The sequence below is a fragment of the Crocodylus siamensis genome, chromosome 7 (assembly GCF_052110815.1).
Source record: "Crocodylus siamensis isolate JL-2025a chromosome 7, ASM5211081v1, whole genome shotgun sequence".
NCBI lineage: Eukaryota > Metazoa > Chordata > Crocodylia > Crocodylidae > Crocodylus > Crocodylus siamensis.
Genome location: NC_143401.1, coordinates 93415373 through 93438457, shown reverse-complemented (window position 1 = coordinate 93438457; position 23085 = coordinate 93415373). Strand labels below are relative to the sequence as shown.

Below are 23085 nucleotides of genomic sequence, written 5' to 3'. Positions count from 1 at the left end.
CATTTTGTAGGCTTTTCACATGACCTACCTTAAAAAGCCTACAAGATAGAAAAACAGAGCAGAGAGAATGAAGCTATATGAAAAAATTACGTATCGTACTTGGTTGCATGTTCTCCTAAGACGCTTGCTTGCATCACTTCCTCCAGATGTCTCATCTGTCACATCTGTTCTCAGAGTAGTGAGCAATTTTCCACTTTATTAGCATATACAAAATTAGGGGGGTGCACGTGTGGGAGAAGCAGCTGGAAAACTCTAAAATAACTTCAAGAATGAATGCTGACAATGTTGTGTTTTCACCGCCAAGTTCAAGAATGGGTAGATATTTGTGCTCTCCACTTAATTTAATTTGGCTTATATACATCTTTATTCCTTTTTAGGATTAATGAAGAACCATCAGTGAAAAGCGCTTTTTCATAATTTTCATACTATTTTTTTCATGTTCTTCATTTTCATTGAGTTGGGTTATTTCAGTAATGCCACCCAGATGCGATCAGATGTTTTATGGTAACCGTTCATCACAGCAAAAGATTTATCTCGGGTTTTTACATTCTTAAGGATTCTTTCAATACTCTCGGCTCCTGCATTGCATTTTGGCAACTGATCACTTGAACTGGTGCCCTTGGTCCAATATCAATTTGGCAACAGCTGACAATGGGCCTTTTATTGATATGCTTAATACATCTTTTTAATGCTTGTAATTCTTTTTGGTGGTACAAGAACGTGCTGAAAATGTATTTCTTCCAGTAGTAAGAATAAATACCATTAGCTTATAAAGATCCAGCTGCATGTGGTTGAATGGCTGGACACAAATCAACATGGTAGGGAGGGCAAGAATATCTATATGCAAAGAAAACATGGAGTGCGAGTTACTGTGGTCTTTAAGTACTCCAGCAGGTTAATATACAGGACTAACAACTCTAAGCTTATCTAATCTTCCATTAACAAGTGGCAGATGGTGATGGGAGTTCTTTAAAACTATGTTCACTAACAGCAAAAGACCGTTCCCAGTCAAATGTGTTATCTAGAAACAATTTTCATAGCTCTGGAAAGATGTTCTTTGTCATTCGAGCTGCAGCCAAGACCAAGCAAAGTTCAACCACAATGTAGTTTTCATACAAGCTGCAACAAATAGTGAAGTAGACCCATAAGGCCATCCATGCTACAAAGCCTTGCATTGGAGGTTACCACCCAGGGGCACAAGAACAGACATGGGGCTGTAACACTAAAGCAAACAAGGGGATAACTGGTGCAATTTTTGTTACCTTTTTTGTTTAATTGAGACAGCGATCTAGTGAAAGGGAGGCTGGAATGGGGTAAAGGAATAGGAAAAGAAATAAAGGAAGAGTGAGACAGGGGCAGCTGGCTACTATTAATATATGTAGCACCACATCACAGTATTACTTAATCATAGACTATGACCTGATGATGGATCTGAAGCTGTGCATCAAAAAGATGGTCCCAGCCCCAAAGTCTTCCCAGGTTCACCTGGCTATCCTTAGCATACTAGGTTTACAGGCCTCACAACAGGAGTCTTATGGGATGAACTATGTTACAGGGGTGCTCTAAACCTGAAGCCTATATGAAGGGGTCAGGATGTGGCCATCAGGCTCTTGGATTTTATAGGACCCATAAAGCATGATCTTATGCCTAGTGAATGGCTGTGCATGGCCAACACTTTCTATGGTGCCCTTTATACTCTGATGAAAGGTGAATATATCCAAGAACAGGGATCCAAGTCCCTTTGAAAATCTCAGCCATAGATCTTACGGGGGGGGGGGGGGGGAAGTTGAATTTGAAAGTGTTCTGAAATTTTCTTTGGTCCTTTTTTTTCATATCCCTGGGCACATAAAAATGGACTCCTACAGAAATCCTCACTAGACAAGAGTCAGAGAAAAGATCTAACCAATCCCCTTAAGATATTTCTAAAACAACCCCAAAACACCAGACAGATGGCTATATAAAGATCTGGTATGTCGGGGTCTATCGCAAGGCAGGAAGCAGCATGAAGATACAACAATAACCTAAATTAGAACAGAACAACCTCTACTGATTCCCATAGCTCTTCTGATCTTACCGTTGCTTCTTATGTAGACCCAGCAGGATTTGCAGAGTAAAGTCCTACTCCACATGGAGTAAAAATATCCAAAGACCTTGCTGAAGTTTTTGGCTTTTTTATAGTATAGCACACTAATTTCTATCCCTGATAAGTATTGGATATGAGATTCAAAACCTGTCATGACTCCTGGCTCAAATGCTGCAAGCCAGTACCTCAAATAAGTCAACTTTAAAGATAATTCCACATTTTGGATTTGCTCCAGCTGGCACTGAAGTCAGTGGAAGGGCTTTTATTGGCTTCAAGGGAGCTGGGTTGTGGTGTCATACTCCGTTTTGTATTTTTTACTTCGGTAAAATGCATCCCCATCATGGTCCCAAGATGTGAGTAAGGCAACATCAAAAAAATTGCACCTTTCTCCAACCTATACAGCCCGAACTTTTATTTGGTGGAAATGCCAGGTGTTAAAAAACCCCCGCCTTCTATATCTTTTGCTTTTAGAAGTGTAACAAACTGAAGTGCGGAAGAAGCTTTGCAGAATAGCAACCTCTTAATTTATAGTCTTCAAGAGTCTCCCCTGTGAAAATAATTAGCTTTCAGAATTAGTTTTGGTCCTTAACTGAGCCTCATTGACTTTATCTGCTTCATTTGCAGAATTAAGCATGATGTGCAGAAATAATTCAGTAACAGAAACCATTCTTCATGTATCATGCTTTCATCAAAGGACATATAATGAATAATAACAACAGGCAATTTGCAGGGCGGGGGGGAGTTCCAATTTACAAACAAAAATTCATTTGTCTTCTCTTGGAGTTTTGTCAGCATTTGAACGAAGTGAGGACCACATGCAACAGTAACATGAATGCAAATAATTTAAAAGGATGCTGTTCTGTACAAGGACCCAGACATCGGGTGCGACATATTTCAAGCCAGCTGTTCTGCATTGGTGCAGACTGCCCGAAGTCTGTGGGGCTACGCAGTTATGTTGGGGCCTGGGAGTGATGGCTTAAGAATGGTATTTAAAGGTTGGCTTTGGGGAATTGGCTTAAGGCAGTGAAATCATCTTGCTACCACTTCAGAGGCCTGAGCGTCAGCCCTGATCTGGATTGACACCAAACCTTGTGTCTTGTTGACCAAGCTGCCAGCGGGTATTTGGGCATTCAAGCTGGAAGGGGAAGAGAGGCCAAAGGCAGTGGGATGTAGTGCTAGCCACATCATTCCCTTGAGTGCCATCAGTTATACAAACTGGCGTGCCTTGATCTCTCTAGCCTGACGGCCTATTAGGCTTGGGCGAACTTCTGACTCGATGCCAGTTTATAGCAGCTGAGGATCCAAAACTTAATATAGATTTTGTGTAGGATTGTTGACTGTCACATGGCACGCTTCCACTCTTCCAAGTCACTAGACAATTTAGGAAGCAATTAAAGAAAAATTAAACTTAACTGTCAGCAAGATGGCAGATTAGAGGAGCAGAATCAGGACAGCAAGGGTCTCCTTTCTGCTCTGAGAGATATTGTTGGCTATATCATATGTGGAGGGATCATAGAGCCCGGGTCCTCAGACCTAGTTGAGAGGGTGAGGGGGCTTTATTAGATAGACAGCAATAAAAATCAGAAGCCCTGGAGGACGAGCAGATTACAACACACCTACAAGTGGTCTCTGGTCCGACTCAATACGGCACTTCTTAAGAGGAAAAGGATGTGATGTGCGTGAAACAATGCTCCAACTAAGCCCAGTATCTTATCTCTGACAGGGGCAGAAGTGAATGCTTTCAAATCAGTGGTCTTCAACTTGTGGTCCATGGACTCCTGGGGGTCCTCAGACTGTCTAAAGGGTCCACAAAAGATAACTATGATCAGTCGAAAGGATATGAATCCCTACACCTACAATTCAAAGGGGTCTGCACCCCCGCTCGAAATTTTTTAGGGGCCTGCAAATGAAAATAGTTTGAAAGCCACTGCTTTAGAGAGAGAGCACTGAACTGGATATACCTAGAATGGTCTATCCCCTATTCAATGACCTGCCTGGTATGCACCATTATCAGTTTAGAGATGCCAGAGAAAACCTCTCCAACTGTTGTGTTCAATAGCTATTAATAGTGCTATCATCCCCAAATGCATCCAGTCCCTTTTTGAGCCTGGCCATGTTATCTGCCGCTGTGCTCACACCGTATTAACTTGTGGAGGTGTTACAAGGTGCTGTAAAGTGCTTCAAGACCCTTTAGTGAAAGGTGCTATAGAAGTGTCAGATATGATTAATATGAGGGATTGCCATGAGACAGGTGTTTCCAAAGCATATTCAAGAATGGCATTTGGATAGCAGAAAGCCATCTGGAGTGCACTTGAGAGGTGCTGTGTGGTAATACTTTGGGTGAAAGACCCAAGGAGGACTTGACCACTGGAGGATGATCTGTACAAGGGTGACACAGAGATGGAGAGCCTGGTGGTCATATGGCACAGGTAACTCAGATGTACCCTTTGCCATAATGCCCTTGTGTGTATCCCAAGCTTAACTGTCTAGCACAAACCCGACCTTTAGCCCCTGACAAAATTAACTTGTCATCGTTTTGCTCAGGCCAGTGACAGTGAGAATATATATCAAAACACCTCCCAGCCATAATAGCTGCTTCGGTGGTGCTGAGGGGCTGCCCTTTTAACAGGCAATTCTGGTTCATTTCATGACTCATTTTTTTCCCCAAAAAGCAAGTGTAATCTTGACTGAATGGCTAGTTCAGGAGCAAGGCTGCAGTCAATGATGCTGATGTGAGAAAATCCCCAACCGATGGGCATGCACAAAGAATGAATATACTTTATGGATGGTGTCTCTACTCTATGCCTTTATTTTATACAGAGGAGATGCTCACTGCCTTCAGGTGTTCAGGCTTCTGAATATTAGGCTTTTCTGCCTAGAGGCTATGGTGACAGGCAGATCTGGATACACCGATAAGATGATGACTATTCCAGAAGCTCTAAAGGCCTGCATTTTCCCAAGAAATCTGTTAGAACAGGGACAAAAAACAGATGTTTATCAAAATAGACAAAGATGGAACAAGTGCCATCTGCAAAGAGGAGGAGGCAGAATTAGATGCAGATTAGAGGAAAGACGCACATCAGAGCCCACTGCCCAAATCCCCACCTGCTCCACTTTGCCCTGCCTTGCTGGCCTGAGGTCTTTAATCTGCCCAGCTCATCAATGCTCACTTGCATCTGTGCCATTTTCCATCTCTTTGGATGAGAAAATACTGGACACAGCTGCAACCCAATGATCCTGCTTGACAGGCTGGCACTGTCCTTCACCAATGACTCCAGGAGGCTGGCAAAGCTGACAGCACCACCTTTCAAGGAAAGAGAGCCATGGCCTAACATCTCTCCAGCCCTACCAAGTACCCTAACTGGTTTGGCACCCACTGTGTTAGGCTGTACACCAGTAACGGATCTTATACTTGACAAAAAGTCCCATTATCTGGCAATGGGGATGCAACCCCAAGGATAACTCAGTCATTCTTTTAGGATGTGCTTCCACAGCAGGTTTATACCAATGTCATTTGCATTCATATTTGTACACTCACACAGAGTATATTGGCATCTGCGTTGGATAGATGACCAACTGATCCCATCATAGAGGGTGGTAGACAAGGTGCAGGTAACCACTTTAGCAAAGGGATGCCCACAGAGTGGTCCATCAGAATGGGCTGTAGTTGTGCACACAGGACACACACACTAGTGTGTAATTGCTGCAGTTTTTTACAGGGAAAAGGAGGAGCATAGAGTGACTTGCACTGGAGGGAGGGTTATACTCCATCTGCTCACCCCACTTTTCCAAAATAATACTATGTCATCTACCTGCACCTTTAGATACCCCCTATATGCTGAAAAGGAATATCACTATAACCTGGAGGGTGTATGCATGTGCATGTGTACGTGCGTGTACATATATGTATGTGTATGTATGTGCTGGCTTCAGACTAACACAGCTAACCACTTCTCTGTCCTTCCTGCACTGAATCAGAGCTTTTGATGGGACTTTTGTGCCTAAATCACACAAGTGCATTTGAAATGCCATTAATGACAGATTTTTCCCTTATTTCAGTTGTAGATTCTGCATCTTACATCCATACAAAAGTGTGTTGATGGTCTTTAGCATAATGACTAACACGATAAACCCAAAATTCCCATGGCTTTTCTTTTTTAAAGAACTGGAGCATTTAATGATGATGTTCTGACAAACTGCAGGTCAAATAGTAATATTCTGCAAGTGTAAATTATTCCTGCAGTTTCTACTGGGTAAAGCACCAGTCCTAAATAATTGTGGAATTATCCTGTATGTCAGCTGCCACGTTTAAATGAAGAAGTAACTGCATTTAAGTGGTGAATGAAATGACCCCTTGTCTAGTATGTAAAATGCTCTGGGGTCCTGTAGGGAACAATCTTGCATTGACTGCAGATGGTAGAAATGGTTTAAATCCCTTGCGGTCTTCAAAAGCTCTATTTATGTAATAAGTTTTTAATAGCTGGAAGTGACCTGCACTGCATATTGAGACAAAGTCCCCTGCAATTTTTGTATCAGCTGTCAAGAGCTCTTAGACTGATTTAAAGGGACAGTCTCCTCCCCTAGGACATGTCATGAGTGCAGAACTGATCCTGGTTAATGTAACCTGCAGATGCAGATAATGACAGCAGGACTGGACGTGTAAGAGGAAACCGATGCGACACAGTTGAATGCAAGCAGGACATCAAATGCAGGAAGACATCTAACATGCAGGCATGTGGCTGCAAGACAAACAGAAGAGATCAGTGCACTATTTTAGTGGGAAGCCTGGTGTATACACATTTTATTTGTCTAGGCCAGCAAAGCCAAGAGGACGTTCATGATTCTTACCTGGTTCTCACTGCTGATGTACCTGAGCATGTCAGATCTTTGTTTCATGCCACAAATGGCTGTTTCATGCCACTGCCACCAGTACCGTACCTAGACTCGTGGTGGCTCTGGGTGAACTTTTAGTATCAGGCCCACCTTCACCAGAGATCATGATAATAATAAGTGGACAATGTGGGGAAAAAAATTACCATTTTTGGGCCCCCTTTCTGTCTGGGCAGCCGCCCGGTTCGTCCATGCCCATGTCCGGGTCTGACCGCCACAGGGAGGCAGGGCAGGCTATTATGCTTGAGGAACTGATAGGAGCTGAAGCACAGATCTTCAAAGGTGGGAAGACAGCAAATTTCCATTGAAATGGATGGGAGGCAGGAAGTCAGTACTGACGAGAGTCTGTCCAGGCAGCAAAATGAAGGTGTGATTGCAGCATGTGCTGTCAGCCGTGGGCTAGCTTAATCTGGCTGTGTGGGTAACAGTAGCAGTGAAGACCTACAACGTGGGCTTTATGTGCTAGCAATCGCATTGGAAAACTTCTGTGAACCCTGGATTAACCTGTGCAATCGTTTATTCTCAGTTACTGTGCCTCTCGGCAGGTATGCCGGGTCCTAGGATAGGTCTTAAACCACTCAGGCACCTTACCCCTCCAGGCACACTGAATAAGAGATTTTGACATTTTCTGTATCCTTATAAACACTAATTCAAAGCCAAAAAAAAAAAAGCATAAAGGCCTTAACTAATTTTTCCTATTCTTTGTTGATATTTGACATGTGACCTTTCTGGCCAGAGAGGAGCAGTCCCTTGTGTCCTCCCCAGAGTCCCGGAAGGGATTTGCAGCAGCCGGGGAGCTTGGAAGATGAGGGGAAACTTGAGGCAGTGGAAACTAAAACTAGTCTGGAGCAGAGCATGGAGGTGGGAGCAGACAGGGCTTTATTAGAGCAGGGCAGGATTTAACGTCACACAGTGTGAGAAGAGGTTATTGTGAGAGGGGGCGGCTTGACATCTATTCCCCTATGTTGCTCTTGCTTCTATTATTCTGTCTTCTGCCCCATGCATGGGTGTTTCCCCTTGCACTCCTCGTTTAGCCAGTCCCTAGTGTTGTCAAGCCTCATCCTCTCCTACCCCACCCTGCCCTGTCTGCCCTAAATCTAAATCAATCTGCTTCCCCCTCTCTCCTCCATGCTCCCAGAGCACCCACCCACTCTTCCTGACCTGCACCCATGCACCTGGCACTCATGCATGCGACCCTGACCTGCACCCAGCACTCATGCATGCGATCCTTTAACCAGGCTGGATGCATGGAAGGAAGGCCGCATTTGGGAGCAGACATAGCCAGTGGGTTGGCTTAAGGCATTTCAGTCAGCCTGGCCAGTGGAAATGGCCTGGCTGCTTTCAGTTTATTTAGAGTGAATTTGATTTTTCATTTCCCATACACTAAGGCAAGCACTTTTGATGAGCAGGAACATTCATTTCTGTCTTTTTTTATTAACTGTAGGCTCCTCAAGGCTTCCTTGCAATGTCTCCACTGTGTTTCTGGACAGCTCCTAACAGTAAGAGAGTCTGACCTTGACTGAAGCTACTGTTCAACATGCAGCACCACAAAATTATAAACACATGACATTCAATTCTCCCTTTGGACACTTTTCCCTTGAATATCCTTTTATATGAAGCTGCTAACCACACGCTTGAGTGACATGACTTACACTTGGATTTTTCTGTGACTTGAGAAGCCTCCTTGAGATAAATGAAAAGAAGTGTAATGTCTTTCTCCCTCTCTCTTTGACACACACGTACGAGGCTTTACTTGATTTGGAAACCTTTTGCAAAGTAAAACCACAAGATCTGGGCTATAAAAAGAAGCGTTAAACAATGTGAAGCTTGAATGGAGCAAATTAGGCCCCAGTTAGCAAACATCTGCACCAGACGTTCCGACATGATTTGGGGGATGATCAAAGAAGATGCAGGCTGGGCTGGGTGCAGCTCAAAACACCAGAACTAGATGGCAGTGGAGGACCTGTGATCTGGTACAGAAGCAGAGCATCAGGAACGCCGAATACATGGCCTGCGTCAGGTGGATCCCTCTGACAGCAATGCCAGCTTTATGGATCCACTGAAAGCAGAGTGGCTTCCCCAGCAAAATGCTGGCTTCATCCAGGCTGGGAGCAGGAAAAATGCTACTCCATAGAAAACGGCGGGCTACGAATTGAGAGTAATTTTTATGACTTGAAAGATTACAATTTGGCCCCCAAGCAGCAGAGACGCCGCTGGACTCCTGTTGAAAGCGGCGTCTCACGTCTCTCCTGAAAAAGCAGATGACAGCATGCCAGTGTTTACTTTCTTTATGACTGCAGAGGCTCTGTGATTACAAGGCTATATATATATGTGTGTATATATAAAATAAGAATTTGCAGAATACAATAAGCAGCTGAATGCCAGGGGGGAGCTGGGCCAGCTGTAAATTTGATATTTTGCTCACTGCCTTGCTCGCCAATTTATGATGGAAGGAGGGAGGGGGTTTTGCAGGGCACTCAATCTTCTATGCCACTGTTTGGAAGTTGGATGGGAGGAAATTACAGAGATGAGTAGTTTATCAAGGAGGAAGAAGGCTGGGGATGCTGAGCAAGGAGAATGTAGGGGGTGACCTAGCAGTTCTCTTAACAGGACTCAGTTAATGCAGGATTGAAAAGCAATAACGCCAGGGGCAAATGAATTACACACCAATCTGAGCAACAGCTTTTAAGGTGGATGTAAAAGGAGGTGGTGGAAATTATGTGGATTTAGCTGCCAATTGAAGCGATTGGTTTATCTGTCCATTCACTGACAGCACTGTCCTGAGAGGTGTTGACTAACAAGAGGAGATCGGCTGTGCTAAAGACTGGGCCTAACGCTGGGGCTGATCCTATGGGGTGCTAAGTCCCTTTAACTCATGCTGAGCCTCAGTCCTTGCAAAGCCCACACTTATGAGCATGCATACAGTGACCGTCATCTCCCAGATGGGCCACTTCTCACACGCTGAAATAACGCCCACAGTTTGCTCGTCATCTGGTGTTTGTCATAGACTCTTTCATCTGGGACAGAAGTTCCTTAAGCTGGTTGGACATAAATCAGTTAAGACTGATACTACATCCACCCAGGTTAATCTAAAACCAGTTTGGGCCACTCTGAAAGTATTTTATGTGCACTGAACTTGCATTCTGTTAAAGGTTTAAATTGGCTTCTGAACACTTAAACTGGTTTATATGCAACTTCTGTCCCTCGCCTTTCAGGCTATCACCATTCCACAATGACTCCATCCCCTATGCTTTGTGAAAATGATGTAATGGTTTCTTTCTTCAGGACGTCGAAGTCCACGAAGCTATGGTCCATCCAGCTTTGCTGCCCATTTCCATTCTCCAGGGGCTGGCCAGGCCCTCTTCCTCACTCAGCAGCCTCAGGGCTGCTCTAACTTGCATCAAACCCATCCCCCAGGGACTTCTAACTTGCCTGCTCCTCTCCCTGCCTGACCTAGACTGCTGCCCACAGGGAAAGAGGGAATTTTGCACATTTATGCCATCATCATGTCATCACTAGAGGATTCCCCCAGTTCATGGGACTGCCCAGATGCCTCATCGAGGCAGCTGCATGGAGAAATCACGCCCCCCTGCATCCACTCCCCCCCACACCCCACCCCATTTCATTTAACATTAAGCCTACATGACTGGGTGGTGGAAATTTCAGAGGGAGGGGGGAACTCATTCTTTCTTTGTCTTCAGAGTGCCCACCAAATGGCCAGGTCACTTCACCTGGTCCTTTAAAAGCACTGGTCAGCATCCAGTGGGCCTGCTTCTGGTTGGGACTTAGTGATGGGGTCACAAAAAGTTATGAAAAGGGGTCACCCCATCATGGAGGAGGGAGACATCTTTGGAAACACACACACAAAGCTGAGGCCTCCAGAGCAAGCTCCATCAAGTTACTGGGTAACTTTCAGATAGGTTACTCACAAGTTCATCCAGAGACTAAGATTCAGTGAACTAGAAGCATATCAAAAGGGCCAACAAGCCTGTTCTGTTTTGCTCAAGATGTTGTTTTTTCTAATACTCTTCTACCTTGTACTCTTCCCGCAATCCCCCTCTCTCTGATTAATAAAAGCTATCTGATACAGCAGACCTAGCTGAGAATATTTGAGAGGAGGGACAGGCCTTCTTGCTCCTAGGGGAGCTCAGCTGTTTATTATCTGAAAGCAGCCTGGGTGGCTCCAGGCTATAAGGAGCACCCAAAAATACTACCGGTGAGCAAAGCACCCCAAGGTCAGCAGGGTCTGTGTACCCCGGGTGGCACAGAGCCCTAACAGAGACCTAGGCCAGGGTGGTGGCAGAGATTGCCCTAGGCTTGCGAGCATGTTCAAGGAAGGGAGTCAGATGGATGCCCCAGGGGAGACATCAAAAGTGGGGTTTTCATCGGGCACACTGGGGCAGGTAGCTCAGCGCAGGAGTGCCCCTACGGGCCCACCACAGCCTGGCCCTTACTGGGTTGCCAAAGCAAAGCAAAACAGGACTTAGCTGGAACTAACACCACGGAATTGATTCCAGTGGACCCAACAGAACGGTAACATATTGTCTCAGAAATCTACCCAGCACATGGACACATGCACATATACAAGCATACCTATTGGAAATGGAAACAATACCTGCTCTAGGTCTTCTGCAGTCTTTTTGTTTTCTCCTGTGGTATCTTGATATGGTAAAATGAAGAGCTCAGCAGATGTGGGCAAGCCAGGGAGTACTGCAACCAAAATGTGCTTGCTTGGAATCCCCGTAGCCTGGCATGGAGAGAGTCAGCGATAAATGAAAAACTATCACACCGAACACTGATGGCTTATTTGTTGAGCATCTCAGTCCACGTAAGTAGTATGTAAGGTATGCGTCTGTCTCTTGGTTAGAAAGAGTATGGATATTACAGAACAACAGTGCAGCTTGAAGTCAGGGAGAGTATCATTACATTGTACCCTGTTATCTGTGCACCGTGACCTCCTCATTATGGTCCCCTGGTGCTTAGATTATTATCCCACATACTGAAGGAAGTTATTGAATAACTTTACGTGCAAACAGAGCTGCTCTACTCCTCAATTCTTACTGCTGTAGCAGCCCGGGGTCACTTCAGAGCAGCATGTTCTAGATGAGCTGAAAGAGTTGGAGGTTGGGGGGGGGTGACACGAAGGCAAAACAAATCCCAATTTACTTCAAGTTAGCTTAGCCGGCTTTGACTTCCTATGTCTACTAACATGAGCAGATTTGGGATGTAAAAGCTCATTATTATCATCTCTTTGGCACCATTATCTCCTCTCAACAATAATCCAAAGCTTTTTGAAAAGAAGACCTACTTCAGATCTCATTTCCATGGGAGTAAATCAGAAGGAACTCCATCCACTGCTATGGAGTTACAAAGTGCAAAACCAACGTGGGGGAGATCAGAACCAGACCCGTTACTTTGAATCAGCAAATTGAATGACCCACCCACAGCAATTCACTCTCCTCTCTGTCTGTACCTACACATTGCAGAACAAGATCAGGCAGAGTGAAATGAAGCAGCAGGGATCTCTGAACCTCAATGGTGCATATATTTAGTCAATATTGCCACTTTGATAAAAAAAAACACAGAGTGCTTTGGACACAGTCTAATAACCTGGATTTGCACATGCTCAGGGTTGAAAATTCTAGATTATTAACCCAGTAGTTAGTTGCAGGGGCTGTGGCTAAGAATACCTGCTCCTTGAAGGAATAGACAGTGACAAAAAACGTTTTTGACTGCTGTTCCCCACCTGAGCTGAGGTATTTCAGATTATTAATGACCTCCACTGCCAGGGCTAACCCAGGTGGTGGCTTGCAGCGATCCTGCAGCCTTCCTGGTGCTGCTGCACGTTGCTGGACACTGTGCTGGACAAGGCAATAGGTTAGGGAGGGGAAAGTGAACATGTACTTTTACCCAGGCAAGAAAGTTGTGCTCTACGTGGTATGTTTATCACTGTAAAATATAGGCAAGGCTAAAAACACAAGCATGTCCCATTTTGTTTATATGCACTTTAGAATCTGATGAGGCAGGTCTTTCATCCACTACATTTGCATTACTTGTGCTTGACTTTGTAGTTGTCCTAAGAGGCTCAGATGAAAACTATGGCCACATCCAGATAAGTGCAGACATTTGGTACCTTGGGGACAACTAGCAGCGGGACACCTTGTGCCACTGCTAGTTGCCCCCAGGCAATTCCTGTGCCATGCACCCTCTGGCATGCAGCTAGTTACCCAGGTGGGGTAGGGGAGGCTGGGCCAGCATGGAGCTGACCCCAGCAGCTTTACCTGGGGCCCTAGGGGGTGGGAGTGGGGTCCTGGGGCTGCAGCAGCAGTGATCCTGTTGGTCAGAGCCTGGCCGGCAGCTGGAGTGTTGCTCCAGCTGGCCAGGCTCTGATTTTGAGTGGCATGCACTGCCCCCACATGTGCCATGACATTTTTTTGGATTTGGTTTTTTTTTGCACGTTTTTGACCCATGGATATCCAGGGGTCAATCCCCCGCACCCATTGCTGTTCCCTTGCAGTGCAGAGATCAACTGAATGTGCAGTATGTGGTGCCACAGACATGTCTGCAGCACCACATACCACATGGCCACGCTTATCAAGAGATGACCTATGAGTACTGGCATGACAGCGACCACCTGCAGCGGTCAGGAAAGAATTTTTCTTTTTTAAAATTTTGGCTGATGCTGCATTCTGGGTGTGTTCTAATCTTTTGCAACAGCAGGTAGTAGATGTTGCTGCAAGCAGGATATAATCCCATGGGCTGGTGGCATGTTCATGATAAATTCAGTGTTGGGGTGATCTCCAGTTGAGAATATTATAAACTGATACACAGCAGAGACTGGTAGAATTTAGTAAAGAAATCTCCTATGGGATGCCATAGTAAGGATAGTACTTTTAGGCTGGTATAACAATTTTACAGCAAGCATATCATTATCTATTGAGCTTTTCATCGTAGTCATGCTGGTCTGAGGATGTGGGCAGGCAAGATTTTTTGGGTAGATGTGATATCTTTTACTAAACCAACTGAGCAGGCTGAAAAAAAGTTCTCTGCAAGCTTTTGAGCACAATCACCCTTCTTCAGGCATAGGGAGTCTCTGCTGTTCATTATCTACTGAAAAATTTAGGTTTTTATTTAATTTTATACTTCCTGTTTATTATCTAGGAAACTATATTGACTTATTTTTATAGGATTTCCCCATACAGAATATTTAAGGTAAATCATCCAGCTATATGAAGCAACGTGACTAGCTGTCACAGCCTCCTTTCTTTCCAAATCAACCCCAATAAAAAATCTCCAACATTTAAATAAATTAAAAAACCCAAAGGTGGTGTTTTTGAATCACTTTTGTTCTGAACGATAGCCTAGGTACCCTAGGTTTATCATCTATTTTTAGTGCTTTGATCTTGTTTTATTGGATTGATTATATTGTGAAAAGCCATCCAGAAGTTAAATGGATCATCAAATAAGTACATCAAATCCAATGTTCAGAAGATTAAAAAAACAAACCCCAAAGAAAGCTTTTCTCTTTTTTTTACCTTTCTTCTTCTGTGGTTTAAGGAGGTTTTCGGTGTTGTTCATTGAAAATGTCTTTAAAGATAAACAACTGCTGGGGATCGAGTTATAGAAAATACTCCTCCCACAATGCACAGACACTATTTGCGTGTGCATTTAGTAAGGTTGTATTTGTGGCACCAGCTGGGCAAATAACTAGCAAGACACTTAGCAGAAAAGCTGTGTGTGAACGAATCGCACACTTACCACCCCAGAGCTGTAGGTAAAAATTACATGTAGGCATGTTTACACACCCAGGTTTACAATTTTGTTGCACAGACATTCTTCTGTTGAGTCCATATCTATCATGGCACCTGTTGTCTCCAGTAACTGGTAAAACCTCTCTCAGCCTTTTCTTTACAATCACTAGTCTTCAGCCTCATAATACTATTTTTAAGCCAAAATTAGTGATAGTGCATCGTGTATATAGAGGAAAATGCACCTCCAGAACTTTCCCATGTGCACATGTCTCTGTTTATGAAGAAGAATACACTTTTAGTGTTGGCCCATGCATAGTGTTGGGAGTGCATAGGGGTGCATGTGCACCCCCTGAGAGTGCTGGTGCACCCCCTGACTGGCCACACTCCCCATTTAGGTGATGGACGGGGGGGCAAGTGGTGCCCCCCTGCAAGCACTTGCCGGGGAGTGGGAGTGCCAGATGTAGTACCACAGCTGCTTCCTGGACCACCATGGCTACCTCCTGGTTGGTGAATTTTGCCATGGGGGGATCATGGTCAGTGAGCTTATCCATGGGGGAAACCCCACCTCGGTTGCTGGAGGGGCACATGCCCCCCCAACTAAGGTGGCACCTGTCGCCCATGGGTCCATGTACCCAATGCTACACATTGGGCACATGGATGGTGCATCACTATATGAGAAAACCCATCTTCACTACTTCATACATCTTGTCCAACCATTAGAAACATAGGATCATAGAAAATGAGTGTTGGAAGGGACCTCAGGAGGTCACATCTAGTCCAATCCCCTGCTCAAAGCAGGAGCATCTTCAACTATATCATCCCAACCAAGGCTTATCTAGCCAGGTCTTAAAATATCCAAAGATGGAGAGTCCACCACTGCTCTGCGTAGCCTGTTCCACTGCTTTACTACCCTCCTTGTGAGAGAGGGTAGTAACCTTATATCTATCCTAAACTTCCCTTTCTGTAATGCTGATACTCTTTTGAGATGCCACTGCATCCTAGTGAAATATAAGGACCGCAGCAAAGTGAAGAAATACAGTGCAGAATTATATATGGAAGAATTTGGTCATTATGTACTTCTCCCTCTACCATAGCCCCTGTAACTAAGAAGCAGGAATGCTGCCCTTATAGCTGAAGGTTGGGATTTTGACCTAACCCCAAATACGCTGCTGCCCACAAAATAAAACATACAGCATATGAGCATATCTACAGTTGCTCATATGTACCGCTATCATATTATTTCAGCAGACCTCAAAGTGTGTGTGATGCTGTCAAGTATCTACTGGCTTTATAAAGACTTTGGGCGCATCATTCTGTTGTTCAGATTGAAGGTCAGAAGAAACTGAGATAGTAGATGAAGAAATGAAAGGATTTAAAATGTATTTTATCACTTACCTCTACCAGAGCTCTCTTGACCACTCTGCTGATATCCCGTCTCCACTCTGGAATATCTGGGTTGTAGTCATCCAGGTTCGGAGAGAAGGACAAACGGAGAGACTGGAATCGCTCTGGGGAGACAAGGCCACAGCTGCTGTAAATACATTTACTGGCACACAACTGAAGCTGGATCTCACTGTGGTTGTCCATCTACTAAACCATATTGCAATGAAGACTACACAGGATAATTAGATGGCATGGTAATCCCACCTCAGTGAGAAGCAGTTACAACGCAACAGGCCCTCAACCGATGTAAACAGATGTAGCTGCAGTGAAGCCCACAGTTGTGCTGATTTTCACCAAGTATAGACAAGGAGCTACTTCCATTTACATCAGCTGATACATTAGCCCTGTTTATGTCCAGGGCAGCACACTGTGTATAACTATTTATTTCAATTTCTAACATGCATCTACTCAAAAGTCATGGGCATTTCAGCATCCCCTAGTATCACACACAAACGGTGTATGCCAGTAAACCATACTCACCTACCCCATCCCCTATCAATATCCAGCCATAACTCAATAATCATCTATTTGACAGACGTTTGCTACTTTCTTGTTGAAGGGCAATGAGACTCACACAGAGATCCGGGCACCGTTTGTAAGATGCTATTACAAATATATTGATATATAAGGTGGCCTCTCAACTAACCCAAGAGCAAGTCCCTCAGCAGCTTCACTGCTATAACAAAATTCAATTGACTCTGCTTGTCTGAAGAATTCCCATCTGACTCTTACCAGCTCCGTGTAGGGGAATATGATGTCCAGGTTAATGACCCCAGAGCAAAATGGGATCCAAAAGTAATGCATCTGGCACTGCCCCCTGCCCTTCATGACCATGCATTCAATCCCTGCTTTCTTCAGTGTAAAAGCAGTGAGGAAAACTACCACAATGCCACAAAGAACTGACATCTACCTGCTATCTACCTACTGGGCTACGATTTGGCAACCCACCATCGCTCAGCAAAACACATAAATGCGTGCTTCTCTGCCGCACCCTTGTTCCAGATGTTGCCCATGGTACATTTGGACTGCGTTATGCTCATGAGTTTTTTGACGTTCTCAATTTTAAAACTGCTCACGCATTTCGAGGATGGAAACATGCATCTGTCAGTTTTGGGGAGGGCAGATGCTCAGCTGGAATAAACCGATGTTGCACCAGGGAAGTCAAAGGTGTTATGCCATTTTATAATCCTTCTGAACACATTGTCTCTGTAAATTTTATGTTAGTAAAAGAATTCAACAGCCATTGAGGCCAGGTAGACTCCTGGCTGGCCAGGGTGACCCAAAACCCTGCTGATGCTTTGCAATCCAGGGACTCCCATGGGACCCATATCTGGAGTCCTGAAACACTTCAACCTCAAATTCTCTGTCGCTGGCAACCTTCATACTCCAGCTTCTTCTGCAGCTTCTCCAAATGAAGCTCTTTGTCCTTGGGCTCAGTCTCCCTTGCTCCAGCTCAAGGTTAGGGGACAACAATTGTGATGAAGGTTGGCTGCTCTTCCGGCTGCTGTGGTCACCAACAGTGCTCTGCTCCCATGCCGACAAATTGGGCAGCTGTCCCAGTACCAGTACAGATGTTCAGTGTTTATCAGAGGAATAGGTGGTGGTGGCATTGCAAACTTACCATGCCTTAAATCTTGCCCTGTAAAAACCATGTCCAGGGGAGAAAAAGTTCATTTAAATGTTCACTCTCTGGCATGTCCATGAGAATGCCAAGTCAATACTCAACCCTGGATACTGGACTGAAGCCTGTGAAGCAAACGATAATATGGTGCTGTTCACAGACTGATTTTTTTATTCTTTGCCAGGTATTATCTTCTGTAATTCATGGCAGTGGCCTATAAAATAGTTTGTCAAATGCCAAACGAGATGGAGTGCCCCACAATGGGGGCGAAACTCTCCCGCATCCTGCTGTGATTTCTTTCTTTTCTTTACCCATATGCAGGCAACACAGCTATCAATTAGGAGGTTCGTCTTTATGGAAAGATGCAAATGAAACACTCTGCAGCATCACTTGAGAAAAAATGAAGCAGTATTATAATTACTTAAACACGCTGAGCAGCAGGGGGTTCGAACTGGAAGTTTAGCTGAAATGCTACAGTAAACTTCTGAGGATACCGAATGGATGGAGATTTTACAGCCGCTCTGACGAGCACAATTGTACTTGTGCATTTTCAACTCAGAGAAGAGCTGTCATGTGAAATAACATTGAAAAGCCGTGGAACTGGAGAGTCTATATCATCCTTTTTTTTGTAGGGTACGGGTGTTCAGCCTCCCTATGTCCAGACACAACATTATCATGCAGCGAGGGAAGTTTAGGTTAGATATTAGGAAAAACCTTTCTCATGAGCGGTTTGTAAAGCACTTGAACAGGCTGTGCAGAGAGGTTGTGGACTTTCCATCGTTGGAGGTTTTTAAGTCCTGGCTTGTTAAAGCCTTGGCTGGCATGATCAAGTTGTAGACAGTCCTGCTCTGAGCAGGGGGTTGGACTAGATGTGATCTCCTGAGGTCCCTCCAACCTTCATTTTCTGTGATGCTATGCAGAGAAGCACTTCCAATACTTGGAAAGGGTTGCCCAGAATTGTTTCCCCTTTAACCTGAGATGAACACTACATCTTGGGCCTGCGTGTCATCACAAAATGCTGTAGAGAAGGGACGGGGAAATCCACTGTTTTCTTGCACAAAGGAAAGCGTTCACTCCCATTGCATATTGCAAAAATCAGCCTGACGACAGTAGCTTCTAACAGACACAGTGAGATTAGGAATCAGAAGAGTATTGATCCACTCTGCAGGCAGGTGATCAAGCTGATGGGACAGTTGTAAGGGTACACAGATTTGAAGCCTTTCAAGATCGTGTATCTTGTATATCTGCCTAGTTCCCTAAATAATCCAGCCGCAAGTACTGCACTGTCAGCAGCACAAATGCATTTTCTGATCGCAGGTTTACTAGCCAATCCAAACACTGATCTCATGCCAAGCGTGTACCTTTCAATACCTGGCATTCTCCCTTCGTTTACATTCTCCATTTGATACATTATGTTTTAAATTTGATTATTACAGGTACATGCCTAACTGATCTCGTTTGGTGCCAAGGCAACCAGGCACGGAGCGATCATTCTTTTGCTACTTTATTCCCCTCGGCAATTCCCATGCAGGGACTGGTATATTTTACATTTTGATACATCAAGGCCTTATTTCTACTGCTTGGTTCAGCCATTCAGCTATTTTCTAGGAGATTTCTAAAATTAACTCTTTCTACCCTCTCAACTAGGCCTAAACCACTCAGATCTGCACTGCGCCATCCTAACACAACTATGCTGCTGCTTGTAACTTAGCTGCTTGAGTATCTCTCTAGTCAATACTTCATAAGCAGGGATCCTGATTTTCTCTGGTAAAAAATATATATATCTTCCCAGTTTTCAATTTTAAAAAAGTAACCCAAAATCAACATTTTTCTGTGATTAAATTGAAACACCACTAATAGAGATAGCTAGCTAGCTGGACAGCTAGCTAGAAAATATTATATATTCCCTTGGACTCCATTCTCCTAGAGACAGGCTCAAAGTGGTTTTGGAACGGTCTGCCTTTCATATTTTTTCCAAAGATTTTTTTATATATATATATATACACATATATATATGTATGTGTGTGTGTGTATGTGTGTGAATATATGTGTGTGTGTATATATGTGTGTGTGTGTGTACACACACACACACACATATATGATAGCTAGCTAGCTAGGTAGATCTATCAGCGGTGTTTCAGCTTAACCCAAAATGGACACGATTTTTCCATGATGACTTTTTTTAAACTGAAAATTGGGGAATATTTTAAATCGGAGAAAACCAGGATCCCTGCTCATAAGCAAACTGTAGAGACAGCAAACACAGACCTTATGGACATCGCTGGACTCTTACTTACTTTGCACTAGAAGTCCGTATGTGGATTAGCCCCAGTGCTGTTCCTTCACTCTGCTCCAGAAGAACAAAGGGTTTGATACTGGTTTAAATGGCTTTGTGAGAATTGCTTGGCGTAGGGACTTTCTTAGTATCGGGATAACAGAGCCACCTCTACCCCACTGGATGCTCGGAAACACTGGGAGAAAGGAAGTCTCTGACCTGCCATCTCTTTCTAACCTGCAGCACAGGGGAGGAACAGTCGATGCCACCACTGCCCCATAGTGTGACAACCCCCCAAATCAAGTCTATGTCAAAGACGGGATAAAGGAAAAGGGGTCTGGCTCTTCGGCCGCTGGAATGGCGCCTTGGGGCTGTTGTGATCGAGTGCAGTTTACAGACCGCCTAATGTTTTCAGCCCAGCCAAAAGTCTAGTGTGCAGAAGCTAGTGACTCTGTGCTGAATGCAGTAAGACAGGGGTGGCCAACCTGGGGCACATAAGCTACAAGTGGCAGGGGAAACTTATGTGTGTGCAGAGAGGGGACAGGTAGATAGGACAAGGATCAGAAAACAGAGCAGGAGATGGAGAAGGGAGCAGAAAGCAGAACAGCAGAAAGGGATAAGAGTGCCTTGCAGGGAGAGCATGGGGCTAATTTGCTACCAAAGAGGTTGCCCCCCACTGCAGTAAGAGCTGTGACAGGGGAGGTATTTGACAACATTTCTGAGGCAGGGTGCAATCTTATTCCAAAAGCAACACAAAATTGCTCATGTTTTTTTTATGAGCCCATGGAACAAAATACATAAATACTAAATGATTCAGCAGGATACAGAAGGGGACTCCTTCCATCAGACTCAGGGCAAACTGCCCTGTCCCGGGGGCCCTACCCCTGTCATCATTCTTCAATCACAGGCCACAGCGGGCACCCAGATCTGCACTGCACCATCCTTACACAACTCTGCTGCTTCTGGTAACTGAGCTAGCTCCTTTAGAAGCAGCTTGGGTATCTCTATGCTGCCCTGAACTCCAGGCTGGCTTGCAGGAACTGGAACAAGTCCTCAACTGGCAAGAAGAGTTAAGCCAACTAACAGTCTCCTTTAGTAGGTTCAAGCCTGGGCTTTGAAAAGCTGAATCAATCACCCAGAAGTAGCATTACTCTGAAATGTAAAGCAAGGGGTTACTCTGGATTTATTAGGGTAAATCCAGAGTAACCCCAAGAGCCCTCAAGAGAGTTACTCTGAATTTGTGCCGCTGAAATGGAGATCAGAATCCAGCGTGCAACATTTTCAGGCAATACTGTCACATGTTCCCCTTTAGCTTCTCCTTTTAATGAACCTTAGGTGGTTGATAATGATGCACTGCAAACCAGGCACGCTGTTGTTATGGATACACATATGCTGCTATATTCCTTTTCCTGTGCTGAGAGAAGCCACCACTGATTTGCTGAGCGGGCTCTGCAGTGGAAATAAAAGGGTAAGGGCTCACCATACACTGCAATAGTCTTTGTATCCTGCAGAATCGTGCTCCCCGCCGAGACCTGCACTGTGATGGTGTTCATCCCTTCCATGGAGAATGCAAACGTGATGCTTCCCTCCAGGGTGATCAGCGGCTGTAAACACATGAGGAGAGGGGGTTTCAGGCTCCTGTCTGCCCAGCCCAGACTAGGCAGAGAACAAGGCCGTAAAGTCTTGTCTTTGCTCCCCTTGATTCCAGTGGGAGTTTTACTACAGACACTGGAGGGGACAGAGGTAGACTGAAGATGGGCTACCCAGAGTGACCACAAAATGTCTCATCTCCCTCCTGTTTGGAGTAACAGAGTGAGTCTAACCCTGATCCTTCATGAACTTAGACAAGTCTGCAAGGTGACAATCATCACCTGTAAGTACCTCCACGGGTGGAAGATTCCTAATACTACAGCATGTTAATTCGACAGGGAAAGACATCAAACTTAGGAGGCTAGAAATGAAGTCAGCTGTATTCTGGTGCAAACAAACCGCAAAAGTTTTAAGGGTAAGGTTGATTAACTACTGATAAAACTTCCTTGGGAGTGTAGTGGATGCTCCATCACTTAAAGTCACTGCATCAAGACTGGAGGTCTATCTAAAACCATGCACTAGGTTAACTACAAACCACAGGGTGTGTCTACACATCGCCGTGTGGCAACGTTGTTACTGCACCGTGTTTAAGTACTTCCAGAAGAAAGTCCTAACAGTAACCGCCCATACTGCACCATATGGGTGGTGCATGGGAAGATTTTCCCTGCTACGTTGTTGTAGTGGTGTGCTATAAGCAGGAAGCGTGCGCTATAGTGACATAGCCGGTGAGCATGTGTAGACCCATGTGATCACTACATTGCTGCAGTGTCTCATACAGTGACGTGCGCATCGCTACATCACCATAGGGCGACGTGTAGACACGGCCACAGTGTCATGAAAAAGCTGCTGGCTGGCTCTAACCTGGTTACACAGGAGATCAAATGAGATTATCAGCACCATCCTTCCTGCCATTCAAATCTATGAAAATCTCCCTCTCTGAGTCTAACTGGGGCTTTTGGGTGCTTCTGCAAGACCGATAAATAAAATCACAATTACACAGGGCCCATAAAGATGTCCAAGAGATCGCAGAAAGTTGTGTGTACTCTTTTATGCTACATAGGAAACATAGGCAGGATATGTAGGAACACTGCAGGATGTGAAATGATATACCTAGATTGTACTGGGTATCATTTCACATCCTGCAGTGTATGGTAATGAGGCATTCTTGCATGCACAGTTTAACAGAGAAAATGAGAACTCAGCATAATTTAAGCATATTTAAGGGTAGGTGTTAGAGTGAGTGATAGTGTTTCCCTGTTGTTAATCATGCAGTAGGTACAGACTGAGGAACAAGGTTTATGCCCTAGGGCTACACACAGAAAGCTTGAGATGAGCAAGCTTCAGTTCAGATGGCTGGGTTGGTAAAAACTGGACAAGGCTGTACTTTAGATTTGAAAGGGGGGAAACAATATGTTAGAAATGTTTTCAGTCT

General features: G+C 44.6%; 1 protein-coding gene across 3 annotated transcripts in view; it reads right to left on the bottom strand.

Annotated features, from left to right (window-relative positions):
* SORCS1 (sortilin related VPS10 domain containing receptor 1) overlaps window positions 1–23085 on the bottom strand; it is a 427318-nt gene that overhangs the window by 12073 nt on the left and 392160 nt on the right. For all 3 annotated transcript variants that reach the window (XM_090056794.1, XM_090056795.1, XM_090056793.1), the window contains exons 21-23: window positions 21544–21667; window positions 16120–16232; window positions 11589–11720 (exon numbers count right to left, since the gene is read on the bottom strand). In XM_090056794.1, the coding sequence (XP_089912920.1) occupies window positions 11589–11720; window positions 16120–16232; window positions 21544–21667 (369 nt within the window). The remainder of the gene's footprint in view (window positions 1–11588; window positions 11721–16119; window positions 16233–21543; window positions 21668–23085) is intronic.